At 47.3% G+C, this 27,017-nt stretch overlaps 2 protein-coding genes across 2 annotated transcripts; both read right to left on the reverse strand.

The window, feature by feature from the left end:
- Nucleotides 1–1,409: 1,409 nt before the first annotated feature.
- Nucleotides 1,410–11,543, reverse strand: LOC128942884 (cytochrome P450 2J2-like). Its single transcript, XM_054285540.1, has 10 exons — nucleotides 11,376–11,543; nucleotides 7,465–7,769; nucleotides 6,785–6,947; nucleotides 6,488–6,637; nucleotides 5,604–5,764; nucleotides 5,032–5,208; nucleotides 4,643–4,778; nucleotides 4,284–4,471; nucleotides 3,687–3,825; nucleotides 1,410–2,005 (listed from the first exon to the last, which is right to left on the reverse strand). Exons 2-10 carry the CDS (start codon nucleotides 7,651–7,653, stop codon nucleotides 1,830–1,832), a joined length of 1,479 nt encoding a protein of 492 aa, XP_054141515.1. The 5' UTR covers nucleotides 7,654–7,769; nucleotides 11,376–11,543; the 3' UTR covers nucleotides 1,410–1,829.
- On the reverse strand, nucleotides 11,076–20,822 carry LOC128942883 (cytochrome P450 2J2-like). The gene is made up of 9 exons (XM_054285539.1): nucleotides 19,920–20,822; nucleotides 18,250–18,412; nucleotides 17,477–17,617; nucleotides 15,412–15,572; nucleotides 14,427–14,603; nucleotides 13,740–13,881; nucleotides 12,991–13,178; nucleotides 11,850–11,993; nucleotides 11,076–11,370 (listed from the first exon to the last, which is right to left on the reverse strand). The coding sequence occupies exons 1-9, from the start codon at nucleotides 20,124–20,126 to the stop codon at nucleotides 11,197–11,199; spliced, it is 1,497 nt and encodes a 498-aa protein (XP_054141514.1). The 5' UTR covers nucleotides 20,127–20,822; the 3' UTR covers nucleotides 11,076–11,196.
- Nucleotides 20,823–27,017: the final 6,195 nt, after the last annotated feature.

A 27,017-nucleotide genomic window follows, 5' to 3' on the forward strand; every position in this document is an offset into this window, starting at 1 on the left:
ACACAGACACAAATCTGTGCCAGAAGCAGAGGGGAAGTGCTGAACTCATGACTTCCCACCACAAAACCACTGTTCCAACACTTCCTTCCTGCGGGCCAGCACTGAGCCGCCATAGGCATGACCCTTCCAACTCTGCTGTTCCCTTTCTGCTGCGCTTCAGGTGAGCTGCTCCCCAGCAACCCCAGGGGATTATTTTGTTGCAGCTTTTCTGATTTGTATTTTACTAGCACAAACCTTTTGCTTTTCTAATATAAAATTACTGTATCATATTTTTATAGCCCTTCCAGACCTGATGAAAGCACAGCTCCTTGTGCCATCCCACTGGGGCTGGGCTGTGGTAGAAGCAGCTTTTACCCCCCTGTTGCCTTTTAATTAAAATTCCCATATACTCTTTGAGATCCAAAAAAAATTCTTGCTCCTGCTGCTGCAGAGATCTATTTTATATTTTAGATATCTTTTATCCCTGGATGTGTCCAAGGCCAGGCTGATTGGGGTTTGGAGCAATGTATTTTGTGGAAGGTGCCCCTGCCCAAGGCAGAGGGGCTGATCTTTAAGGTCCCTTTCAAGCCAAACTATTCCTTGATTCTGTGATTGCCATCACACAGCTGCAATGTGGTGCTGCAGGGAGTTTCTACTACCCTGAGCCCAATCCCACCTGAGGCTCAGGATTGGCTGTGGCCACCAGAAAGTCCATATTGATGCTGAAGGAGCTGTGCCAGAAGCTGTGTTCACCTGGGAGAAATTTGTTTCCTCTAGGAAGAGGTGAGTTTTACTACAGGGAAAATTCAAAAGAGGAAAAGATTGCTCTCTGCTCATTTCCTCAGCAGGAGAGCTGGAGCTGGAGGTGTGTGTTCCTGGTGCTGTGCTGATTTCCTGATTTCCCATCCTGCTCCTGGGAGCTGCAGCTTCTGCCTGGAGGTCTCAGCAGGCTCCTTGGGGTGCAGCTGCTGCCCAGTTCAGTGCATTCACTGGTGTTAACCATTGGTTGCCAGTCTTGCGACTGTTTCATTATGTAGATGATGGTTCAAAATAGTAACTTGTTGCTGTTATTTGCCAAGGTAGCCTTTTCCTCTTCAGACTGTTGAGTTCAGCTGAACTGCGTTGTGTGTTGCTGGAGCTCACCCCACTGCCCTTGGACACATCAGCCACTCCATGATGCTGGGCAGGTAAACAGAGGATTTTGCATATTGTAATTCTAGTTTTCCCATCACTTCTGCAGGAATTGCCTTTGCTTTTACAGTGCCAACCTCCTGCAGTGCAGGGACAGAGACACAGGGCATGGCCAAAGCCTACAGCCCCTGCTGGACATGGCCTCTGTTGGTCTTGACTTGGCAGAACACTTCATGACAAAAATGCTTTGGTGAAGATTTATTATGCATGAGACAAGTTTTAGACAGTGACTGTTTTTTAGATAAGTACGTCTTAAGGAAATGTCAAATTAATTAATATGTTAATGTTATAAAACAAAGGCTGGTATTGCTCTCCCACTGTACCCAGCCACAGTGAGTGGCTCCACAGTGCAGTCTGTAGTGTCCCTCATTTTGCCAAGGTGAACCATGGCCATCCATCACCAAATTAGGAAATCCCCAAGCCCCTCATTAATTTACAGTGCCATAGGACAAGCCTAATAATGCCCTGCTAACTCCTAGGCTGATCCCATGATCACACCATCAGGGATAGAGAGTGCAAGGTCTAATTGTGAAAAAAAATGATTTTACAATTGCTTTGAGAGAAATAAACCACCCAGCCTCCCGCTAGAGCTGCCAAGGGCCTGTTTGCAGCAGCCCTGACAAAGGATTCTCCATGTGAGGGTGGTGGCCAAGGCTCCCCTAGCGAGGCACAGCACAGATCCTATAGGGCTGTGGGGCCATTGCGATGCCCATCATGGACTGGAGGCTGAGCGTGGTGCCTGGGGGTGCCTGGAAGGTGAATTTCTGGAGCAGGGAGGTGAAGAAGAGGAAGAGCTCGGAACGGGCCAGCAGCTCACCCAGGCAGGAACGCTTCCCTGTGGAGACAGAACCCACAGCATCCTCAGAGAGTGCTCTTGCTGCTGAAAATGCTTCTGCCTGCCCTTAGGACTGTGGTCCAGCTGTGCTACCCCATTCCTGGGTGAGTTTTTCAATCCCAACCAAGCTTCCCAACAATACTTTGGCATTACAGCATGGTCTGCCCCCGGATTGCATGACTTTTTACACACACACATGTAGTAGGAGTTCTAGTAAAATATATGTATTTTATAAGTGGCCTTGCCCCAATCCTAGTTGCTCTAAATGGGCTGCAGCTGTGATGTCCTTAATTGGGTGGCAGCTGTGGCTAATGAAGATAACTGGGATAAAAGGGGGTGGGTTGGCTGGTCAGGGCGAGCTTTGGAGGGGCCCTGCTGAAGAAGCAAGAGCAACACTGCTGTGAAGAGCTGCTTGTGAGAAAACCACCCAGAAGATATGGGACTCTAGAAATAGGATAACAGCAATATGAATACAACCAGTGGTGACCCCGATGTGATAGAAGATAGGGCAACCGAGAACTGTGGCAGCCTGAGAGCTGGGACTCTAGAAATATAACAACAACGAGTGGTGTCGGACAGCCGAGAGCTGTGAAAAATATGGCCCTTGAGCCAGGAGCTGTAGAAGAACATAGCCTTTCAGTTGAGGAGCTGTGACAGCTGAGAGCTGTGAAGAATATGGCCTTTGAGCAAGGAGCTGTGTGTGTGTTGTACGTGGCCTTTGAGTCATGGGAAAATGTAGGTATTGTAATGTGGCCTTTGGGTCATAAGCAAAATATATGTATTGTGTTGGGGAAATATAAGTGGCCTTTCAGTCACAGTGAAAGAGACTTATTATAGAATATGTAAATATGTCTATGTAAAACCTGTTCTGTAAGTAAATAAGAAGAGGGAAATATAGTAGGAGTCCTAGTAAAATATATGTATTGTATAAGTGGCCTTGCCCCAATCCTAGTTGCTCCAAATGGGCTGCAGCTGTGATGTCCTCAACTGGGCAGCAGCTGTGGCTAATGAAGATAACTGGTATAAAAAGGGGTGGGTTGGCTGGTCAGGGCGAGCTTTGGAGAGGCCCTGACGAAGAAGCAGGAGCAACACTGCTGTGAAGAGCTGTTTGTGAGAAAATCACCCAGAAGGTGTGGGACTCTACAAATAGGATAACAGCAATATGAATACGACAAGTGGTGACCCCGATGTGATAGAAGATAGGGCAGCCGAGAGTTGTGGAAGCCTGAGAGCTGGGACTCTAGAAATATAACAACAACACACACATGACCTGGATGTGCCCATGCTGGGAGAGCTCACCAAACAGAGCTACCACAGGAGATGTTGGTGCTGGTGCTAAAAGCAACTTCCCAATGGCAGCTGCTGGCTGGGGAACCCTGTGGTGGCCACAGTGAGGCCCCTGGTGAGCTCAGCCATGGGGAGCAGAGCAATGGCCTCAGTGAAGATGTTCCTAAGATCTCTGGAATTTACATGGTTTTTTATTCCTCCTCATTACTCTTTGGTGCACGTGAAAGACAGAAAAGGGCTCCAAGTGTGGTTGTGGTGCTGTGGGGAGGCAATGGGAGCATTTTGAGCAGCACCTCCAGGGTGCATCTGCCCTTTGCATTGCTGTTTTCCTCTCTGTCTCCACCCTGCAGATGGAAACCCAAGCCCACGTGCACCATAATTCAGCAAATCTTACCTGTAGAAAATGGTAGAAAATACTCGTTTTTCCAGAACTTCCCATCCTTCAGAAAATGCTCGGGGTTAAAAGCATCAGGGGTTTTCCACTCATTCTTGTCAAACAGCAGAGAGGTTAAATTTGTCATTACAATAGTGCCCTAAAAGGAAAAAAAAAAATAAATCACACTTTTGTGGCACTGACAGCAGGAGGGGCAGTTTTGTCTTCCAGTCTCCTCTCCATGAAGAACATCCTTAGCCAAATTCTACTGAAATTATTTGTGCAACTCCCCACTGCAAGCCCAGATTTTCTATTTCTTCTCTGTTTACAGGTGCAGTTATGTAACTGCATTTTCCCTCCTCAGCATCATTTTTATCTGTTGTAATCTTGGGCTAAAGTCCCTCTAAGAGCTGGGAGCTGTGCCTCAAAGGCATGTGTGGGGTGGGGCACTATTCAGGGAGCTGGAGAACATTGGATGGCAAAATCCATGTTGAGCAGGAGTGAACTCTGGACAGGGCAGGGACAGTGTCTGCACAGGAGGGACCTGGCCTGGCACTCTGCCTGGGGAGCTGGGAGTGTCCCTGGAGTGCCAGCACTTCCCAGCACTCTGGAGTTTACCTTTGGGATGTAGTATCCATCCACGTAGGTGTCCTCTGATGCCATTCTTGGCACGTTGAAAGGGATAACGTTGCCTTTCCTCTGCACTTCGTGGATGACAGCGTTGGTGTAGTGCAGCTTGTTCCTGTCCTCCAGGGCTGGGGGCCGTGCCTGGCCGATGACCGCGTCGATCTCGGCTTGCACCCGGGCTGGGAAAGAGCAGGAATGAGCCCAGGGAAAAACTCTTGGAACAATATGAGGATATTGCTGTAAGGGACTACCAAGGGACCTCTTATGGGAGTGTGGGGATGCTCCCAACTGGTCTCTCACAGAGCTTTGAGGGATAAAAGCAAGGCAAAATATGTTTTTGCTAATTGTACCTTGAATTTCTGGATGTAGGGCCATAAACAGCAACGCCCAGCGGAGCGTTGAGGACGTGGTCTCAGTCCCAGCAAACATCAGGTCAAGTGAACAGGCCATGAGGTGCTCCTCCTGGAAGGTGTTACTGTCGCGGTCCTTCAGGAGAAGGAGTGTTAGTGCCACAGGAAGAGTGAGGCTGTCCTGGCACCAGGCTTGGTCCAGACCACCCCAAGGATTTTGGCAGATGCTGCTGACCCCTCGCATCCCCATCCTGCTGATGCGTGGCTGAACCTGACATCTGTCCTGAGCTCATAAAAGGCTACACAGGCAGCTCAGAGAATCGGGGCTCGTTTCCCATCCCTTCTGGTTCTAAGCCCCACTCCAGGAGGGTTTTCTCCCCATTGCTGACCTTGGAGATCTCCAGCAGGTAGCTGTCGATGTAGTCCCGGCTCTCTGAGGGGTTCCAGTCCTCCTTGTGTTTCTTGATCTGCTCTTGCATAAAGTTTTGCAAAACTTTCCAGTGTTTAAAAATGGTTTGGTGGGCTCCAGGTAAATACTTCATTATAGATGGGAAATTGTTGTACAGCTTTGAATACAAAAGGAGAAAGACAAGTCAAATCAAGAACTTCAAAAACTCTTCTGACATCAAGACTTCAGCCTGCGATTGCTCTTGCTGAATTTCTGGAGCTGGTGGAAACAGCTCAGCTCCAGAAGAGCAGAATTCTCATTATGGGGTAACTTGTGTGTTACCCACTCTTTCAGCAGGCAGGCTGGCAATCAGTGGGCAGGAAAAGTGATTTTGGATGAGAGAGAGCAGTGTGAGCTGGGTACAACTTAAGCAGAAGGAAGATAGAAATGACAGGCAAATCTACCCTGTGAAAAGGATCAGGGAATGACAGCTCTGGTGATGACAACACTGTGACTTTAAGATTGACTCCAGAGAAGAAACTATGCTCTGAGTTGGTGGCAGGAGGGCTGTACCTGGCTTGAGACAGCTCCATGGAGGGCAGTCATTTCATTCATCAGCTTCAGCAGTCTTTGGAAATCCTCATCGTGGTAGTCAAACCGATTGCCGAAGATGAGGGAGCAGATGACATTTGCAACAGCATTAGTGATTTTCAACTGAGGGTTGAAAGGATTCCCTGGAGAAGAGAAAGATCAGTTCTCTCCACTCTTCTCAGAAAAGAAGAAAACACATGTCAGAGGTAAAGTAGTCAAGAAATATGAATGAAATGAGTGTCCCCTAATGGGCACTGTCCCATGTCAGTGCTTTCCTGGGGTACCTGGCTGACCCCATGAGCTGGCCAAGCTTGGCAGGACAACCCCAGTGGTCCCAGTTCAATCAGCTTATGGTGATGTTTGTTTACTTCTGAAAACAAGGTCTGCAGGATATCATTTGAATTCATTGGAAACATCAGCATTTATGCACACACGGTATATCCCAGAGAGGAGTAGACTGAAGGTGGGCTGTGAATAATGCTGTGGGTGTTGCCTGGTGCATTCCCCAGCCAGTTGGAAGCCAAAGCACCTGTAGGAAGGAGCAGGGAAGCTGGCAGTGTTGTAGCATCGCCAGCAAGGTGCGGTATTTTTCTGCATGCAGTGACATTATAACAGGCCCTACCAGGATGAACACTCACCCTTTTCATCTCTGAACACATCCACCAGGTATCTGCACTCCTCCTGGATGCACTCACCCTGTTCATCCCTAAACACATCCACCAGGTATCTGCACTCCTCCTGGATGCACTCACCCTGTTCATCCCTAAACACATCCACCAGGTATCTGCACTCCTCCTGGATGCACTCACCCTGTTCATCCCTAAACACATCCACCAGGTATCTGCACTCCTCCTGGATGCACTCACCCTGTTCATCCCTAAACACATCCACCAGGTATCTGCACTCCTCCTGGATGCGCTCCTCCAGGCTCCTCTTCCCCAGGCCGAAGTTCCGCAGCGTGGTCAGGGTGAATCTCCTCTGTGCCTTCCACAGGTGCCCAGTGGAGAAGATCAGTCCTGGCAGGAACATCCCTGTGAGCCAAGGCAGATCTCCCACTGAGGGAGAAAAGCTCCAGGGCTCTGCCTTGTCTCTAGCTGTCTCAGACCTCTGCAGGGTCGAGGCTTGGAACTTACAGCTGAGGCATGACTTAAGGGGTAACTCACCAGTCTTCTTGAAGATACCGTCATCGACCGGAAGGTCAGGGCGTTCCAGGAACTTGTCCCCTTGGTTTACGAGCACTTCCTTCACCAGCCGCATCCCAGTAACCAACACAAACCTCATGCCGCCCATGTGCATGCCGAAGATGTCACCATATCTTTTAGTTTGCTGGGAGGGAACATAAACAAAAGGGGTTTTTATTTGCAATGGATGTTCCTGGTGAGACCAGGACACCCTGTCAGGGGACATGGGTAAAAATAAATGAAGAGTGGGAGGGGAGACAGAATGTGTGCACTCTGCCTGAGGGCAGGGTTTTTTTCCCGCTTTTCCTAAATCAGTGATTGGGATTATGTTAATTGGCTATAAATCAAGCAAACCTCACCACGTTTGATTTTTCAGTCCTGTGTTTTTCCAGTTGTTGTTTCACCCCAATCCAGCCCCCACTCGGACCTGTTGGGTTTGTACATCTGTGACTGCACCTGTGGGATCGCACTGTGACCTCTGCCCATGGAATCACTCCACACTCGTCACCCTGCTTGGACTCAGGTAAATGTCAGCGATGAGGACAAACCTCCTGCCTGCCTCCACTACCTGTGGGGTTTGGGTTATCCCTTTCCCTGCATGGCTGGGCAGGTGTTGCTGCAATCCCTCCATCCCTTCCCCTTGCTGCTCACCACCTACGTACCCTCTGCACTCCACCCACAGGATCTTTGAAGTCTACGAGGTAGAGGTGGCCCAAAAAGGGCAGGCGGAGGGGAGTGGGAGGGAAATTCTTTGGATTTCTGTTCTTCATGTAGTCTGCGATGAGCAGGAAGATGAAGAGAAAGACGAGGAATGTCTGGAGGGAGACGCTGTCCCAGAGGAAGTGCAGCATGGCTGGATGCTGGGGCTCTGCAGGGACGTGTCCCACAGCAGGTCAGGCAGGTTGAGCTCACAGGGCACCACTGAGCCCCCCAGGTCCAGGGGGAGATGGGTGATGTGCAGGCACAGCTGTGGGTGCAAACACAGGACAGCAAGGAGTGGCTTTTGCAGCCTGCTCTTGGGGCTACATTCAGACTCTGGCTTTTACAGCTTCAGAAAGGATTAAACCCCTTCTTGATTAAACTGAAACATTCCCTCTCATCTGATTTAAAACAAATGCACCATGAACCAGAACACCCCCAGCTTCCCACTTCCTCTTCAGACTCCTCCTCCAGACTTTTCTAAACCCCAGTGCTCCATGCCCTTGTCTAAAGGACAACAATGAGCCTTGTGGTATTTAGATTAAAACCTGGCAGTTTGAGCATGCAGCTCCCACAAACCCATCTCCCAGGATGACCCTGCTCCCTCCTTCCCAGGGGTCCTCACCGTGCTACGTCCCAGTTTCAGCTTCTCAGGGAGCCTCCAGCTGCTCCGAGAGCCTCGTGCTTTCCTTGTTTACAGCAGCTCCCTTCCTGGTATGAGGAGTCCCAGGCCCAGCCCCTGGTCTCAGGGGACACCGAGATAAGGTTGCACAATCTCTCCCAACCCATCTGACTGCGCTTTGTGTTTCGTGTCTGGGTGACGTGGGCTGGAGTGAACAGCTGTCCCGGAACTCGGCACTTCCTGGGCACCAACATTTTCTGATCTCCACCAGAGCAGTGCAGGCAGAGCAGCTGGCTCTGGCCGTGCCCTGAGCTCTCCAGCCATCCCTCCCCACCTGCCTTGTCCTTTGGGTCACAGCCCACAGGGGAAGCTGCTCCCAAAGCCCCACAGAGCTGGTGAAGGTGCTGAGAAGCTGATGCAGATGCCCAGTTGTGCAGGCTGGGGCCCTTTGCTGGGAGCTGGCAGCAGAATGTGCTGCATTTTCCCACCCAGGAGCAGCTCTGGGTTAGGGAGGAGTTCATGCACATGGACCATGTGGAACTTTGATGTGTCTCTTGTGTTTTACTGTGAAAGAAACAGGGAGCAGCAGCACTTTGCCCCTGCACCATGTGACTCTGTCACAGCCCCTTGCAGTCATCAGCTGCCTCCTCTTGCTCTGGGGGACGTTTTGGGTGCCTTTTCTCTCTTTTGGGGCTGTCAGTTGTGGCTGTTGGGATTATTGTCCAGTGCTGATGACAAGGCACAGAGGTGCAGCAGAGCCACTGTAGTGACGCCATACACATGTTCTCCATAACCTTACACTGGGAAGCTGGAAAAGTCAAATCTCTGTTTTAGTGTAGAATTTTAAGGGGAGAGGCCTGTTTTTGAGAATATCTCTTTTAATCTCTGGTTTTTAAGCACACTTAGGCATGAGTCCCTGGAGATGCATTTGTTCACCAGCAGTGACATGAGAGGATCCACTTGAAAATTAAACAAGTTCATGCCTCCTGCCTTTAAGGTATGGCATCATTGCATTTAAGTAAAGGAAAAAAAAAAAGAAGATCACTTCAATCATTTATTCTCTCCAGGAGTAGGGGAGGAAACTCCAAGATAATGAAGAAACACAAGTAGGAAATGAAAGAGAGATCAATATTTATTTGCTAAGCCAGTGCAAATAACACAAACTGCAGCCACAAGCCAGAGGTCAGACCTACAACAGAAGGAACACAAAAATTGGAGAGAAACCAGTGCTTCGTGCTGAGTGGCGTTGAAGACTTCATAGGTGAAAAAAGTCCTTGTATCTTTTATGTTTTCTTTTTCACAAAGACAAAAACACAACATGGGAGCCCGTGACTGTGACACAATAATTAAAAACGCAATAGGATTAAAGTGATCAGTGGGAAGGACAGCTCAGTGACAGAATCCCCGTGTGCCCGGCGTGGCAGGGATGTGATGTGCAGAGCACTCTCCCCTGTGGCATAAATCTGCCACTGCACAGGGATTGCTTTGTACCGCAGCAAAGCCGCTACTGCCGGGGACAGAGGAGAAAACCAGCGGAAATGAAACTCAATGTAATCCTCTTTTCCTGTTAACTATTCCATAGCCTACGTGGGTACCCACAGAAAAGTCACTTATGGAAGGTGAGAAGCAAATAACAACAAGAAGAACCTTTGCTATAGTGACTATAGTCCAAACTGACGCACACAGGTGACAGCATTTCTAAGCACAAATGCTTGGTCACATAGATGGAAAAATTCTCTACAAGTTATATTTAATTAACTCTTATCCAAAGCGGCCTGGCATAGGAGGAAGCTGTGTCCATGGTGCAGGGTGCCCTGTCCCAGCTGCTTCCTTGGCCCCCTGCTACGTCCATGCTGCTCACACAGACACAAATCTGTGCCAGAAGCAGAGGGGAAGTGCTGAACTCATGACTTCCCACCACAAAACCACTGTTCCAACACTTCCTTCCTGCGGGCCAGCACTGAGCCACCATAGGCATGACCCTTCCAACTCTGCTGTTCCCTTTCTGCTGCGCTTCAGGTGAGCTGCTCCCCAGCAACCCCAGGGGATTATTTTGTTGCAGCTTTTCTGATTTGTATTTTACTAGCACAAACCTTTTGCTTTTCTAATATAAAATTACTGTATCATATTTTTATAGCCCTTCCAGACCTGATGAAAGCACAGCTCCTTGTGCCATCCCACTGGGGCGGGGCTGTGGTAGAAGCAGCTTCTACTCCCCTGTAGCCTTTTAATTAAAATTCCCATATACTCTTTGAGATCCAAAAAAAATTCTTGCTCCTGCTGCTGCAGAGATCTATTTTATATTTTAGATATCTTTTATCCCTGGATGTGTCCAAGGCCAGGCTGATTGGGGTTTGGAGCAATGTATTTTGTGGAAGGTGGCCCTGCCCAAGGCAGAGGGGCTGATCTTTAAGGTCCCTTTCAAGCCAAACTATTCCTTGATTCTTTGATTGCCATCACACAGCAGCAATGTGGTGCTGCAGGGAGTTTCCACCACCCTGGGCCCAATCCTGCCTGAGGCTCAGGATTGGCTGTGGCCACCTGAAAGCCCAAATTGATGCTGAGTCTTGAGTCCAGAGCTTGTGTCCAAGTCCAGCAGCTCGCTCTGAGCAGGGACACCTTAGGAGTCTTTGGCTATTTGGGTGCTGCAGCATTAGGGGTTGCTAAGTGGTCTCTGGGTGATGGACATATTCCCCATGGAAAACTCAACATCAAACCATGCTTTTGCAGGTGGCAGACAACTTTCTGGGAATTGCTGACAGTGGAAATTAGGGAATAAGGCTTTTAAATCCATGCATTTTATCAGACTGGTAGCAGGGAGTAGGAATGAGGTGAAGGGAAGAGCCCCAAGGGTTGTGTTTGCTGCAGCGGGCAGGATGGGGCCCGTGTGCCCTTCCCCAGCCACCCAGATAGTGGCGGGTGCTGGACCTCCAGGGCCCATCATTTCAGCCCAAAACCTCTGGGGTGGTCAGGAGAGGGGGATGTCCCAGTTTGTGAGGCTGCAGGGTGCTCAGGAGAAGGGGATTTGCCAGTTTGTGAGGCTGAGGGGGGCTGTGGGGCAGCCAGGCCCGGCTCAGTGCCGGGGCACGGCGCAGAGCTGGAAGGGTTTGGGGCAGCGCGTGAGGCTGAGCGTGAAGGCGAAGGACAGCGCGGCCTCAGCTGGGGCCTGGAAGCTGAACTTCTGCATCAGGGCCACGAAGAAGATGAAGAGCTCGGTCCTGGCGAGCTGCTCCCCGGGACAAGCCCTCTTACCTGGAAAAGGAGCACAAAGAACCCGACAGAGTGCCGAGCGAGCTCAGCCAGCTCCGAGGCTCCTCCGGGCCGCGCCGCCTCGCACAGGCTGCGGCGGCTTTTCTTCCTGGAAAGGTTAGGTGGCAATGTTCACCCACACAATCTGCTCAAAGCTTCCCCAGTTTACTGCCGGGGAAATTGCGCCTGTTCCGAGAGGCGAGGAACGGAAACTGTCTGAACAGTTATGTAACTTCTGCAGGAAGAAAAAGAGCCTTTTTCTTTTCCTTTTTTTCTTTTCCTTTTTTTCTTTTTAATCCTGCAGTAACAAATTGATTTCCTCCCCGCTCCGAGCAGCCTCTATTAACTGTGACTGGGATTTTCGCTGTGGGGATGGGCTGGAAGCTGAACAAGAGCGGTACCCCCTACTCTAAAAGCAGTGTCTCGGGGAAGAAATAAAAGCCTTGCAAGAAGAAAAGCCACCTCGCCATCCATCACCCTACCTGCAGAGAAGGGCAGAAAAGCCTCCCGCCTCCTGTACTGGCCGTTTTCCAGGAAATGTTCAGGATTAAAGGTGTCGGGAGTCTCCCACACGTTTTTGTCGAACATTATCGAGGTCAGGCTGGTCATCAGGGTGGTGCCCTGCGAGAGGTGGAGAAAAGGGGCGATTACGCGGAGAGGAGCCGAAATGTTGTCAGACTGGGTTATTATTAGCTCTGTAAATTACACTGTTTTAACGGCAAAACGGGCCTTTTCCCCCCCTAAGCTACGTAATTAAGATGAAAGCCTGCAGGATTGTTCACTTGTGTGTGTGTCTTTACAGATCACTGAGTTTTGATCTGCATCCTGAGCTGCAGTAACAGGTTATGGTAATGCAAACCAACTTTAAATTGGTAGCATTGCATTCCCATAGGACCTTGAAGCAATTTAATCAAGTAATTCTCAATTGATTTTTTAAAATGTGTTTTTTTTAGAAAAAAAATTACACTGATCTGGTTTATCTCCACATTCTCCATCAGCAAGAGAAATATTCTAATCAATGGGGAAGAAAATGCCTGAATTTTTAAAATTTTCCTCAGTGCAACCAGTCATGTAGAGGGAAGAGACCAGTTATATATAAATCCTATATTTGCTTTTGTTATTGCGGAACAGTGTGTGTGAAACAATATTCATTACCTGTCTTTCATCAAGTGCTACTTTTAATAGATGATTATTAATGCTGTGTAGAATTAACAAACCCAAACTGTTTGCTTTCCTATGTTTCCTCTATTCCCATAACATGCTGAGGGTGTCTTTTACAAAATTTAAGCCATAAACCTTTTTAAATTATCAATTACAGCCAACACCTTGAGGATATCACAATTCTCCTCTGTAAGGAGGTGAGATCCATAACAACCCCACAGAATCCATCAAGAGGGCTTGTATTTTCTAAATAATTGTGATATTTCTGTAATATCCTGCTGGTTGGTTCCCCTTCAGGTGAGCTTCAGGGCTTGGGCCATGAAGACCCTGCTCTGGTGGGATGAAGGCTGGTAGGGCGAAGGCTGTTGGGATAAAGGCTCCTGGGAAAAAAGGCTGGTGGGATGAAGGCTGGTGGGACAAAAGGCTGGTGGGATGAAGGCTGGTGATCCCCACGCACTTTGGGCAGGTGGAAGCCAGCCAGGGTGGTGTCGCTGGTGGCCATGCGGGGCACCCCCAGGGGCACCACGTTGCCCACGCGCAGCACCTCGCTCAGCACGGCGCTGGTGTAGGGCATCTTCTCCTTGTCAGCCATCGAGGGCTGCTGGCACTGCCCCACCACGGCGTCGATCTCCTGCTGCACTTTCTCTACAGGAAGCAAAAAAAAAAAAAAATTAAAATATCTCTCTTCATAGAATTTTTAGAGTTGGAGAAGCTCTCTTAAATTATGAAGTCCAACCATTAAACCAGCACTGCCAGGCCACCACAGTGCCACATCCTCACTCCTTTTGAACACTTCCAGGGTGATTGCACCACTCCCCTGGGCAGACTGTTCCAGGGCTGGATAACCTTTTCAGTGAAGAAATTTTCCCTAATGTCCAACCTAAACCTCTACTGGCACAACCTGAGGCCATTTCCCTTTGTCCTGTCACTTGTTCCTTGGGAGAAGAGACTGACCCCCACCTGGTTGTACCCTCCTTTCAGGGAGTGGTAGAGCATAAGAAGGGGTCCTCCCTGAGCCTCCTTTTTTCTGGGCTAAACACTCCCAGTTCTCTCAACAGCTTCTCCTAAGACTTGTCTTCAAAGGGCTCCCAAGAGGATACCTGGGGCACAGGCATATCCAAGATGTGGCAGAGCTGGGATAACTCTGTTCCCTGAGCTTCCCTTACCCAGTTTTGGGCTAAGCAAAGGACCCCAGAGTGGCCCTACCCTGAATGTGGGGGTACGCGGCCATGTAGAGCAGAGCCCAGCGGATGGCGGTCGCTGTTGTCTCTGTCCCAGTCAAGAACAGGTCCAAGGTGGAGCACAGCAGGTTTTCCTCATGGAAATAGGAGCTGGTGTCACCCTTAAACTTGGAGGAAAAACATGGCAATGAAAGCTCTTATTCTGGAGGGGATGCTTTTAAAACCCAATCCAAAATCACCTGTGTGTAACTGAAGTCCTACTGCTCCTTTATTATCTACACCTGGGCTTGGAAATTTCCAGCCTTTCACTGGGTTTCAAGCCCTATGGACTGTTTTGACAGACACCCTGGTTGCTGTAGAGTGGCTCTTAAAAGCAGGTAGCATTTTTAAATGTCAAGTTTCACAATAGCAAACACAGGCGTGCGAGTGCTCACAGAAACATGAACATGTTCCCTGAGAGTCCTCCTACGCCGTGTGACAGAACGAAAAAGGGAGAAAGACAAAGTGTAAATCCTTTCAAATGGGAAAAAAAAATTTATATATGTGTTTCTAAGTGATCAGGCTTCTGCTGCTACAAAAGTTTGATGTGGCAGAGGTAGGGAGGGGAAGGCAAGAGCTGTGAGGCAAGAACTCCCCTGACAAAACAGCCCTGAATCTTCTCTGCTCATTCTATGGGTTAATCTTTAGGTGGTTTTGGTTATTTACTTCCTACCTTTTCTATTTCCTTCAGGTAACAGTCAATATAATCTCCTGCCTCGGACTGGTCCAAATCCTCCTTGTGCTTTGCAATCACGCCTTTCACAAAATATTGAAGTTTCTCCCAGTGCCTGAAGATTTTCCTGAAGGGTCCTGGCAACCATCTCATGATCAAAGGAAAAGCATTATAAAGCTGGTAAGAAATCAAACAGAGCAAAAGAGCATTTTTTGAGTTAGAAAAGAGCAGGTATCATAGTTGAGAGGATGGGACTCTCAATTAATTGATTAACTCTGTTTGCTACCATGAAAAAAAATTATCCTTGCTGTAACTGTCCAATTTGTACAAATTTATTTACATAGGTGTAAACCAGTGCAAACAAGGTAAGAATTGGACAGATATTTCCTCCTGATAAAGTTCTCAAATACTGAATGGCCAAAGCTGCCCCCTAATGTGAGGTGGCCACAGGTGAGGTAGATGCAGATGAGCCCCTTAGTGTGTCCCCATGGAGGGGACAGAAATCAGACCATGGTGTGTGGCCACACAGAAAATACATCACCACAATCCACCTATTTGGTTTCTAAACCTGGAATCTCAAATTTTTTTCCTAAATAGAAGTTATTTAAGAAACTGGTTGGGATATGGTGTGGGAAAAGATAGGAATTTTCAAAGTGTTACTAGTTCTTCTTTTTAGATTTTCTTTTGAGATCTTTTAAGGTTTTCCTGTTGTTTTTTTGGTTATGTCAGGCATAAGATTGGTTTCACAATCCTGTAGTATTTTTTTTTTCCTCCATGTGTTTCAATAATTTTAACTTACTTCCTTGCTTTCCTGATAGGCTTTGTGTATAAATCCCATCTAATGTAAAACAATTCTCCTGGTCATCTTCCTTTAAACATGGCTCTTTTTCTACAGGAAAAGGCAGATTATACCAATGCCTTAGAATCCCCAGTTTCTGAGCTGTTCCATGCAGCTGAAGCTGGAAAAACATCCCAGTGGCTTTACCTGGCCCCAGAAACTTCCGATGAGCAGCAGCGTTTCAGCCAGGGAGTGCAGCAGTTCCTGGAAACGGTTGTCATGGTAGTCAAAGCGGCTCCCAAAAGTTATGGAACAGATGATGTTTGAAACAGCACTGTTAATTTTGTAATGAGGGTCAAAGGGCTGTCCTGGAGGAAAGAAAAGGAAAGGAAACTGCCTGTAGGGAGGTTGTGGCCAGGTGGGAGTTGGTCTTGTCTCCCAAGGAACAAGGCATAAGAGGAAACAGCCACAAGTTGTGCCAGAGGAGATTTTGACTGGGTATGAGGGAAAATGTCTTCGTTTGAAAGGATGGCAGGCTTTGGAAGGGGCTGCCCAGGGCAGTGGTGGAGTCACCATTCCTGGAGTGTTTGAAAGGTGTGTAGATGTGACACCTAGGGCCATGGTTTAGTGGTGAACATGGCAGTGCTGGGTTAATGTTTGGACTCAATGAACTTAAGGATCTTTTCCAACATGAATCTCTCCATGATTCTATGATTCTAAAGACAGCTTTCATTTGTTTTTCCTGTTCAGTCTCAGTCAAAACCATATTCTCTGTCAGATCCACAGCTGTGAATCAGGGCAAGACCTGCTTCTCACCCATGGTGGTGTGAGGTTTCACCCCATGTCCTGGGGTACCCACCACCCCCATCACCTCCAGCATCCCACTGGAGCCTGGGCCAGGACATCCCATCCTGTGTGCAGCCCAGGCTGCTAGTAGGCAGTGACATTAGCACTGAGCTGCCCAAGCAGGGTCTGAAGCATTTTCCAGGGAAAACAACCAGCAGCATGCCATGCTATGGCTGTCAACTTTGCCCACTTCAACCTGTGTTTGGTGCCAATTTTAAACACCAGGAGAGGATCCCTCAAAACTTTTCCCAGGGCAGGGAGCCCAGGACAGCCACACTGCAAAAATACCATTGCCCTGGGCTTTAGTTATCCACCATGAAGAAATCAAGGGAGCTGGAGGAGAGGGTTGCAGATCTCTGTGCCCACCTGTAAAGCCCAGCAACAGCTCATGTGGCCCATAGAGCCCATTTATAAAGTGAAGTGTGATGTGATGCTTGTCACATCTGTGTTCCCTGAGAGAGCTACTGAGCAGAGACCTCCATCTCCTTGGGCAGCCTGGAGAGCCACTTGCTGTGACAAGTGACTGATCTCAGTGACAAGCCCAGTCCAGCCCTGAGCTACTGCTGAGCATCACTTTGAAATGCAAGGCACTCCTCGCAGCACTGCTGCTCTCTCCACTCTTCAAGAAAGTAATTAAACTGGGCTGGTGCTCAGATATTAGAGTGATGGACATGATCACTATTTGTCATTACTAATGGGAAGAAAGGCCCAAACCAGCAGCTTAATTAGTTTATTGATTAGGACTATAGAAGACTATAATCAATTGGCAACATGGAGTATTTGGCCTGTTCAGTGCAACAGCAATTAAAATGGAGCAAGTTTAGTATATAATTTCACAATTCCTTTTTAGATCTTTCTTGTTTACTATATATAGCTCCATAGAATTAGCTCAACCCCATCTGCTTCTATTTAAAGCTGAAGTGCAACATCACCCATGTACCAACATACAAATTATTCTTACTAATATCCCTCTGGCAGTTTTTAAAAGCTGGACCATAAAAGAGCAAGGCACACACTTCATCTGTGTGCGATACAAAGGGAAAGCCTGACTAAACAAGTTTTAAAATACTTTGCAAAACCAAGGACAAGCAGAGGTTAACTAAGCCTCTGAGTGGAAGTGCCTGATAGCAGGAGAGCTGTGTTTATTCCTTCGCAGAATGCATGAGACACTTCCTTAGCCATGTAAACACTCATGTTTTAATAACCACCTAGTATATATTTGCTTAATATTAATAAGGAACAGCTAAAATAGGAAGCCTGAGGTCTAAAATAAGTGCTAAAAGGCACAGTCTGGAAGTATAAGATAGAGATTTGAGCTATTGAAGAAATGTTTTGCATTTTTGGAGCTGTGCTGGGGTAAGAGTTTTACTTCTCATCATTCATTTAGCTGGAAGCTCTGAGCACAGTGCTGTGCATTAACCCCCACCTTTCTCCTCCTCAATTGTCTCCACGAGGTATCGACTCTCCTCTTGCACTTTTTCCTCAAAATTTACAGCAAGGCTTTTCAGTGTTGCTAAAGCAAACTTTCTCTGCTGCCTCCATATGTGCCCGTTGGATGATATAAGCCCTGTAGGTGGAAAAAACAGGTGAAAAATCTTCTCTCTGGGTCATTTGTGAGTGTTAGGGTTCTAAAACCATGTCCATTCATCATGGACAAAAACCCCAAACCAAGGCAAACAAAGCTCGTGGATGTGGAAAAGGCTATGGCTTTTCCTGGGAATTAAAATTCAAGAGTAATTGGCTTATGCTAAAGATCTAGCTTTATGGATTTGCTTTAATCTGCTACTTTGTCACTTTGCGTGGGAAAAAAAGGTGTAAGCCAAAATACTCTGAGTACTATCACGCTGTTGGCAGAGCTGCAGGCAGGAGCACCCCGTCTCTGGAGCTGTGTGCAGCTCAGGCAGGGAAAGTAAAGGAGCAATGAAAACCAAGGGGAAACGCTGCAAGTGTATCAATCTTTGGGCAGCTTCCATTTATTTCTCCTCTTTCTTTAAAACCTGGTTTTGAGCCCATCCTCATCCCTAAATTGCACAGAGATTAAAACATACCCCTGTGAGATTATTAGTATTCTTGCCTTCCCGTGTGCAAACTTTCACAGGTGCAGCTCACAAGGGTTGAATTCAATCATTTTCTTTCCCTCTAACAGTTATCATTCCAGACATGAAAGTTTTGTCCCAAAATCCTGGTGGCTGTGCTTACCAAAGCCTTTAAATATTTCTTGGAGGAGTGGAATATTTGGCCGGTCAGCAAATATTTCAGCCTGATGGACAAGAGCTTCTCTCACCATCTGGTACCCGTTGACCACCACGAATGTCAGACTTCCAAACTGCACACTGAAGATGTTCCCGTACCGACCCGTAAGCTGAAAGAGAGTCCATTGTCCTCTGAGAACAAGAATATGGGAATGTTCAAAACCCTCCAGGCCAAGACCTTGAACAGGGAAATCTGACTTTGAATTTAACCCTGCTTGAAGCAAAGGGACTTCAGAGAAACCCAAACCCGAGCATGCAGGTCCCATCCAATCTCAGCTTCTCCATGAAGGCTGGAGAAGGCATAAAAAGGGCTGGAGAGCTTTAGTATGGGAGAGATGGATTGTTTATATTTGTTATCTGGTGTGACCTGGGCTTGACCAGGTGTTTCCATCAGTTTGGCTTGTAACAAGGATGTAAGTTGCTTTGTAACTGATGGGCATCTGCTCTGTCCCTTTCTGTCCCACCACCTGGGTCACCACACTCAGGCTCTTCCTGCTGAGGGCAAAGCACGACAAATTATCCCTTTCATCAGCTTTGTGTCCAGAGCAGTGTGGTTTCTTCTCCAGCTCTCCCATTTAGACAGGAGCTCTAACTGCTTATTGCTAGACACGTACTTCTAATTTTAAGCCTGACTGCATTTATGGCCAAATTGCAGCCATTTTCCTTGCATGGACTTTGCTGGCATTAGTGTCTCCTCTGAGATGTATAAGGGTAAAAGGGGAATCATATCTTCTCTCTGTCAGGGTGCTCATCTTCTTCTTAGAATGAATCTACATGAAAGGACACACAGGGTCACCCCAGACTGCTGTGGTGACTCATGAAACCAGCCTGGGACCAAATGGGTGTCTCAGTCATTGTGCTTGTAAGTAAATGGGATTCATTTTCTTAATAACTGTGTGTATTGCCAAAATATCCTAACTCAGGGATTCCCTCAGGGACCACCCATGCTGGTGGCCTGAGAGTACCCAGGGTAGACAGGCTGGTGTCAGCCTGCTAAGCAAAAGCAAGAGACAAATAGTCACCAGAAAGGATTTTTGCAGTCAGCATGTCAGAACTTCTTCCACCTTTTCAGAGAGGAATACTCAGCATGCATAAAATCTCTCTCTTTTTGTCTCTGGTGGGAGTAAATCCTTTCCAGAGAGATCATTGCCTCTTTCTGCAACACAGAAGAAGCCACAGGACAGGATTTTAAATGTTTCTTTCAGATGTGATGGGGTGAATTGTCGGCCTCTGAGCAAAGACAATGACAGGACAATTTCCAGAGGTGATCTGCAAACAATTCCGCTGTCACACAGCACTTTTCACCTTTCCCCCAGCCTGGCCCAGCCCTTCGGAGCCCTTTCTGAGGTCCAGAAGGAAATGTTTATAGTCAGATGGGAAGAAAAAGAAGGAACATATAGGGCTTCCTCTGTTATGGATTTCTTTCCCATTGGACCATCCTACTCCCCTGGAAGAGGAGGTGATAATGAGAGATAAAACCAAGAAGGGTCATCTATCTCATGTGGTTGTTATATACCCAGCTCTGCAGAGGCTGCCCTTGCTGCTTCTCAGTGTGGTGATAAGAGTCATGGAAGGGTAAGATATTGTTAGTAGGGAAAATGTCTGTGGAGCTCTTACCTTCTGCAGTGCAAGATGGAGGGGCTGCTTAAAGTCCACAAAGGTTCCCACGAGAGGAAAGAGCTGTGGCCCTGGAGGGAAATTCCTGGGTCGTCTCTTTTTCGCTAGGTCAATAATCAAAAGAAACAAGACCAGAACCACCAAGAGCATCCGACCATTCAGCTTTTTCGAGAATGACACAAAATCAGGCCAAAACTGAAGCTCCATCTTGGCCGATGAACTCGCAGGTTTTCATCCCAGGAAGGGACTTGATTCTGGTGTTACATTTGCTAAAACAGGAGTAAGCAACGACTGGAGAAGAAACAAAAAAAGCTAAAATGCTGATAGCTGACTGGAAGCTGCTTTTCCATATACAGCTGCTGCCAGACCACCTGCTGAATAACTAACTTTAAACACCAGGAACTCCAAAAACAACCTTGAAACCACACAACATTTGGCCAAGCAAAAGCAATCTTGCAAACCTTTAGCTTTACATCTCTGTCAACTCCCTGATTTCCTTATGGAAGAGCATTCCTCCCTTTTGCCCTGAACAAGGGGCTCCTTTATATGACACCCCGTTGGGATTATCAGCACAGCAAACATTCGAGGTGAGGTGAAAGCAGCTTATGGGGCTGATCACATGTGGTGGGCGTCGCGCGCTTTCAGGGATGCTGAGGCATCTGAGGTGATGGACACCACACAAGGGGCTGAGGGGCTGATCCTGTTAAGTGCTAAGCACCATCTGCAAAGGGCTGGGTGCCTTCAGTGCCCACCAAAGCCTTCCTGGCTTTGCCAGAGCTGTCAGGGGAGGTTCAGACAAGGGAAGAACTGCAGGGGCCCAGGGCTCTCCCAGCCACACAAATGAGAGTTAAAGGAGCTTAATTTCAAGAGTGAGAACATAGGCTCATGTGCTTGCCATGGGATTGGAACTTATGCATTTAAATCTCCTGGGTTTTCTGAAAATCTCCTTTGAATAAGGCTGTCCTGGGGGAAGGCTGCAGTGGACTGACAGTGACCTCTATGACTTGGAATCAATCTTGTGTCATCTGCTGATATTTAGCTACAACTTGGTTCCAGCTCACTCTTTCCCTTTTTTTTTTCCCCTTTTACGAAATTTACTTTTACAAGGAATCTAAATGTATAGTAAGGCAAAACTATAAATAATGAGCTTTCAAGTTATTTGCCTAGAACTTAATATGAGAAATTCTGAAGGATGGTCATTTTTTACTGCCATAGAATCCTATAATGGCTTCGGTTGAATGAGAATTTAATATGAGAAATTCTGAAGGCTGGTCAATTTTTACTGCCATATGATGGTTTGGGTTTTTTAATTTTAAAGGAAAAAAAATTTAATATGAGAAATTCTGAAGGCTGGTCAATTTTTACTGCCATATGATGGTTTGGGTTTTTTTTCATTTTTAAGGAAAAAAAGTGCAGCTTTCCATAAGAAACAATAATTGGAAAAAAAAATCTGGTATTCTCTAGTCTTTGACCATTTTAAAAAGCTTTGCTGTCCCTGTCTTTTATTATCTTAGAAGCACAAGCAGGCTATCTGACAGACCTGCACCTTGGCTATGGCAGGAGTCTTTTTTAGGGGCAAAAGTTATCTGCAACCCAATCCTTCTTGCTTTGAAGTATTTTCAGGTTCCTAGATGGGATTAGGCAGCAAACAGGGAACAGCAACGGGAGAAACATCTCACATCCCTTGTGTATAAAGCACATTTTACATGTCCCCATAGCACAGCTGTGAGCAGCAGTGGTTGGATGTGCTTTGCTTCTCCTCATGCCGGCGCGCCCACGGCGCTCCTGCACCACTTGCGTCCACGCGCCTCTTCCAGCCTTCCTGGTGTGGCAAGCCAAGCCTGGCTTACCAGAGGCTAAATCAGGATAGCAGGCTCGTGCTCCTCATCCTGGCACCGAGGAGATGACTCGGTTGGTGGAGGTGTCAGCCTACAGCATGCTCAGAGGGACTGTGATGATAAGGCGTCAACTTCTGCTAGCCCAGTTTCACTCCTCTGTTCCTCGCTGTGCCATATGATTTGTCAGCATGCACAGAGTGCAGATCCCTCTACCACTTGTGGCTGCTGTGAATCGGGCTACGTGCAAAGCCAAGGTGTTAATGTGTTCTTCTGGGTGGTGTTGTGGGGGTGGGTGCATCGTGGTTGACAGGAGAAATGTTATTTTTAGCACATTCTGCATGTACTCACATGTGTCTTGTCAGTCAGTCAGAAACCTCAAGTCTATTCCTTTGCCTTGAAGCTTCACATGTCCAAATGCATCCTCTCCCAAAGTTCTTAACACACCAGATTTACAAAGAATTAGGGAAGAGCCTTCCAGTATTACCAGGGCTCTCCTAACCTTGGCAGACAGTAACACCAGCATGTTATCAAACTGTGGTGATTCTGTTTTGGGTCCCAGGCTTTAATCAACCCAGTTCTCAGCACGTGGTGATGTGCAAATCCCCAAAACACTGAGGAAGTCACATCGCCATGGCACGTGGGCAGTGCAAAGGTTGTTGGACAACACCAATCTCTGCAGTATTGACCAGATCCTTATCTGTAAGATCTTGGTCACCTGCAGGATGAACTTGTTCCTCTGGCTAGCACCATGAATGCTGGAACTTTGGTGTTCTGCAGATCAAATAACACAAATTTGAGTTCATAAGAGGATGTGCACCCACACATCTAGTAGGGAAGAGGATGTAGACCCACCTTCCCCCAGTTTCTCCTCAAATACCTCATCTAATGCCAGTACACAGCTTTTGACCACCTCACCTGAGCTCAAGGATACCATGTGGATAAATTGTGCCATATTGCATGGACAGGCACACATCACTGCCTGAATATTAAGGCATCTTGAACAGCCAAGAGACAGAAATTGGCCCATATGCTTTGTACCTTCTTCCCTGGCTAGATGTCTAACTGTGTGCAGAAGGTTTTGAAACACAAAGAGAAACATTCTGTTAAAAATGCAATTACCATTTGTTTTTCAAGATATAGTATCCCATTATTTTTTCCAGAGAAGTGAAATTCAATAAGGTTACAACAGAATGTAGTCCAACAGTTACCGTACTTTCAGAGCATTATTTAAGCTACAGAATTTCTTAATGATTAGAAACATATGTAGGAAAAATCACAAGCAAAATGAGAATGACTGGAGACAATTTTCCCCCAAAACACTTTTTTTCAGGCAAGTAACAGCTCATCCACCACTGTTGTTCCATCCATCACGTTGGAGGTGCGAGACTCCCACCCACCCCGGGAGCCGCGTGCTCAGGTCATGTCAACAAACAGGCTCAGCAAAGTCCAAGGACCCATCCTGATTTCAAGTAAGGAATATTTTGCTGTTTCTCTCCTCTTTATGTCAGGCCCAAGGAAGTGAGGCCATTTTCACCACAGGCAAGCTCTTGAACAGCAGCGACCACCCCGATCCACGTTCCAGAAGGTTTTCACACAGGTGCAGCTGCTGTTTCATGGTCCAGCACAGGTGAGTCTTCATGAACCTGGACTCAATGGCAGATCAGGACACTCATTTCCTTTCAGGATTTACTTTACTGGATCAAATGAAATCTACAGGGGTTTTGTAATTTCAGAAAGCCAGGCATGGAGAGTGCTGGAGCACCCAAACCTGGGGTGAACTCAGGAAAGACATGGTTGAACTCACTTAGTCTGAAATTCCCTACTTGGGTTATTTCACTGGGACATAAGGGCTCCCATATATCCCAGGCTTTGACTTCAATGCCCAGAATCAGTAAGCCAAGTCCATAGTTACTGCTGTGTATGTTTTTGGTGAATACTAAAGTGCCTCCAATTTTGCATCTTCTCTCTCTCTCTCTCCTCCCTCACCCAGACTAGGTGCAAGTAATCTTTAGGTTTCCCTGGGACTGTAGACCTCTGAGCTGTAACCTCCTGGCCACAACATTTCCAGTGCTCATTAGAGCTCCAAGTCAGGGAACTGTCACCAGGAATGGGCAAACTGAGGCATTAGGAGCCTAAACCAAGTGGTGTGAGCAGACCTACAGTGTCTGCCTGTGCCATCTGGGGAGGATCCCAGAAGATGGGATGCTCAGTCTCCTTCTGTTAGAGTCCAAAATGTCCCTTTTCTGCTGTAGAAGCCAGTTGTGAAGGGGTCACATTCAGACTTGAACCAGCTAATTAAATGCAGTTAGCAGAAAGTGCTGCAGGGAGCCCTCCCTGTGCCCCCCGACCCTGCATCACCCCTGGCTTTTTGGTCCAAGATTTTATTCCCTTCTCTCCCGGGAGCTGCGCCGCCGTTGCCAGCGCCGCCCCGCAGGCACATCCCGTCCGGATGCAGGATGCAGAGTGGGATTTGGGGGTGCCGGGTGCTTCCCCCCGGGGCCGCGCCCGCGGCAGCGCCAGAGGCAGCGCCCACCCTCCCCTGGCACGGCTCTCCCACCGTCTGCCGCAACCCGGGCTGCTCCGCATCCTCCGGCTCCCCGCAAACCTCGGGAAAGCTCTCCCGTCTAAGGCGCACCTTTTCAGTATTCACAGAGAAGAGTACAGTCACATATTCCTCTCAAAGCCACAAGGACTTGACTAGAGCTAAAATGTCATTTATGTACATATCACAAGCGTTTTTCTAGGCACAGATGTCTTTCTGGTGCCAATATGCTGTTTATGTACTTATCTGTCACAAGCACATGTCTACATACATATGCCCTGCTGGCAGAGGCACAGAGCATTTTGAAACTCTTATTAGACTGCTAATGAATAATACGCATACAAAGGAGAAAACAGAAGGTGGGTCTATCAGGAACAGCCTCTTTCTTAACTACCTTTTAATTGTAGGAGAGGAAGAAAAGAGATGAATTTTGATATGTTGGCATCTGTGAAGGCCTGCTTAGCAGCATCCAACGCCATCATTTTAAAAGTGGATTTTTCACAGGTTTGGGTATTTTGGGGGGAGGGGAGGATTTTTTTTTTTTTTCCTCTTAAAAAAAAACCCACAAAATTTTGACACTGAGAGTATTGCAAATCCTGGTGCCAATGATGTATGATAGTGTGATTGTCACCATGGAATGCTGAAAAGCTCGAGCAGCTGTTTGGCATATTGACAGTGCGAATTTAGAGCGTTTTAAATGCAAATGACAGTATTCAATTGATCGCAGGAAAACAATGGGTCATAGCCTTACCTTTCCTTGGCTATGCTCTGAATAATCAGGCTGCAAATCCATGCACAATAGGGATATTGTACACGTTCTGGGGATTTTATTCCCCGCGTTCATGGGGGTCGATATGATGCTTCTTTTGGGCAGAGCTGAAATAGAGGTGCCGCTGAACCGTCCCAGGCACCTAGCAGGGGTGAGGTGGGGAAAAGGGCATAATTTGCTCCAAATCCACCACGTCCTAAGTGTCAGCCTGTTTTTCTTCACTTCTATCCTTTCCCGCTTGCTCTTTAATCATTCCCAAGGGTGGCTGGCTTTCTGCCTGACTTGTCTCCATTATACCCTGCTGCAATCAATATGGCAAGCAGAAATCAGCAGGAGAAGGCATGTTCTGCTCCCAGTGAGAGCCGGTGGGAGGGAAGGAGATCAGGCCAGCCAGCTGCAACCCCAGCCCGGCAGGCGAGCCGAAATCCAGCCGAAAAAAGCTGCCGCCAGACGGCTGCGTCCTGTTTCCTTCGTGGTGCCCCCTGCCCGGCAGCGAGCAGCAGGTAAAGGTCTTCCTCCTTCCCCCAGCCCTGGGATGGGAAGCAGGAAAACCTGGCCCTGGTAAAACTTACCCTGAAAGCCCTTCTTTTTTATTTTTCTTCTTATTCTTCTTCTTCTTCTTTTTTTTTTTTTTTTTTTTTTTTTTTTTTTTTTTTTTTTGGCTGTGGTGGAAAGAAAAAGAAGGGTCTTTCCAAAGCGGAAAAGTCCAGGAATGGGGGAGCCACACTTTCACCTGAGCAGGTCTGTTACATATGGACACTGGTGAGTTCTTGTTGGGTTCACCCTGGCTCAGGTCTCCAAGGCTGGCCATGATAGATTGAAGCCAGCCACTGCCACTCTTGAGTACCTCTAGCAATAGATTTTTGGTTTTAAGACTCACACTTCTTTGAAAACAAGTTAAAAACACATGCAGGAGTGGTGTGGATGAGGACATCACCAAGACACTGCTCTCTGCCCATGGCTTTACCTTTCCATGTAGATATTTGACAGCTCCCTCCAAGAATTTTAACTTGGTGAATTTCTTCCCTTTCCCTAATTTGTAAGCCTGAACTGGATATTCAGGATCCATTCCTTTATTGCAATCCCCTGATTGTATCTAAATTATATCAATGAACAGAGCTTTTCCGTCTCCAGTGCTTCCATCTACCCTTCTGGTGTTTCAATCTTAAGTACTTTGGGCCAAGCACTAATTTTTGGGTCCCCTTGATCCATAGGTTGTGTGCTCTGGGACATTTCTGAGTGTTTCTGCAAGACAATCAATGTACAAGCAGCATCACAGTTGCCAGAGCAGTTGCTGAGATGTCTGCAAGATATCCATGATCAGATTTGCACCTGGGATCAGGAGGGTGAGTGGAACATCACAAACAGCTGATGCTCTTGTCCTGTCTGCATGTGAGATCCATGGTGTGGGCTCCTTGCACCAGAAACTGCTTCTCCAGGGACTCTGACAGTTACAAAAAATTCTGATTTATAAAGGGGAGGTTGATGAGGAGCTGGGGTTGGAAACCACGTGTTAATGGTTAATGTCATCCTTTTATGAAATCTTGTTAGAAGGCTCCACAAGTTTTTTAGGCTTTTCCAATCATGCCCAGCAATCCCAGATGCCCACTCTGCCTAGGTACAAAAATCAAGGGACGGTACAGCTGAATGACACCCATCTTATGATCCAGGCCTTCAGTCTCTGATGGAAGGCAATGAATAAAAAAAACCTAGCATCATTATTACCAATGCCTTCCTAAGATAAATCTGTTTACCTGCAAAACAGATGCATTAAAAACCAATCAGCCAATAGAAGTAATTAGTTACAGGGTAGGCATGTGATTTGCTCAGCCTCTGGAACGGGGTAATGTCTTGCTTAGCTTGAACTCCTTGCTGATGGATGCTTGGTGAAAGGTCTTGGAGACGATGTACTCAGCTAAACGCTGGGGAGACAGAAAATGATTACTACA

Source organism: Melozone crissalis, unplaced genomic scaffold (assembly GCF_028551555.1).
Source record: "Melozone crissalis strain CALT ecotype California unplaced genomic scaffold, PUWL_Pcris_2 ptg000045l_1, whole genome shotgun sequence".
NCBI lineage: Eukaryota > Metazoa > Chordata > Aves > Passeriformes > Passerellidae > Melozone > Melozone crissalis.

Bases quoted from the DNA above. Each gene is read 5' to 3' on its own strand.
- LOC128942883 (XM_054285539.1), bottom strand. From the start codon at position 20,126: ATGGAGCTTCAGTTTTGGCCTGATTTTGTGTCATTCTCGAAAAAGCTG. The intron at 15,573-17,476 runs GTGGGGGTTAAT...TCTTTCCTCCAG, and splicing joins GACAATTGAGGAGGAGAAAG to GACAGCCCTTTGACCCTCAT. The intron at 14,604-15,411 runs GTAAAGCCACTG...ATTTCTTACCAG, and splicing joins TCGGAAGTTTCTGGGGCCAG to CTTTATAATGCTTTTCCTTT.
- LOC128942884 (XM_054285540.1), bottom strand. From the start codon at position 7,653: ATGCTGCACTTCCTCTGGGACAGCGTCTCCCTCCAGACATTCCTCGTC. The intron at 5,765-6,487 runs GTGAGTGCATCC...TCTCTTCTCCAG, and splicing joins TGTGTTTAGGGATGAACAGG to GGAATCCTTTCAACCCTCAG. The intron at 2,006-3,686 runs GTAAGATTTGCT...CTGTCTCCACAG, and splicing joins TTTTCTACCATTTTCTACAG to GGAAGCGTTCCTGCCTGGGT.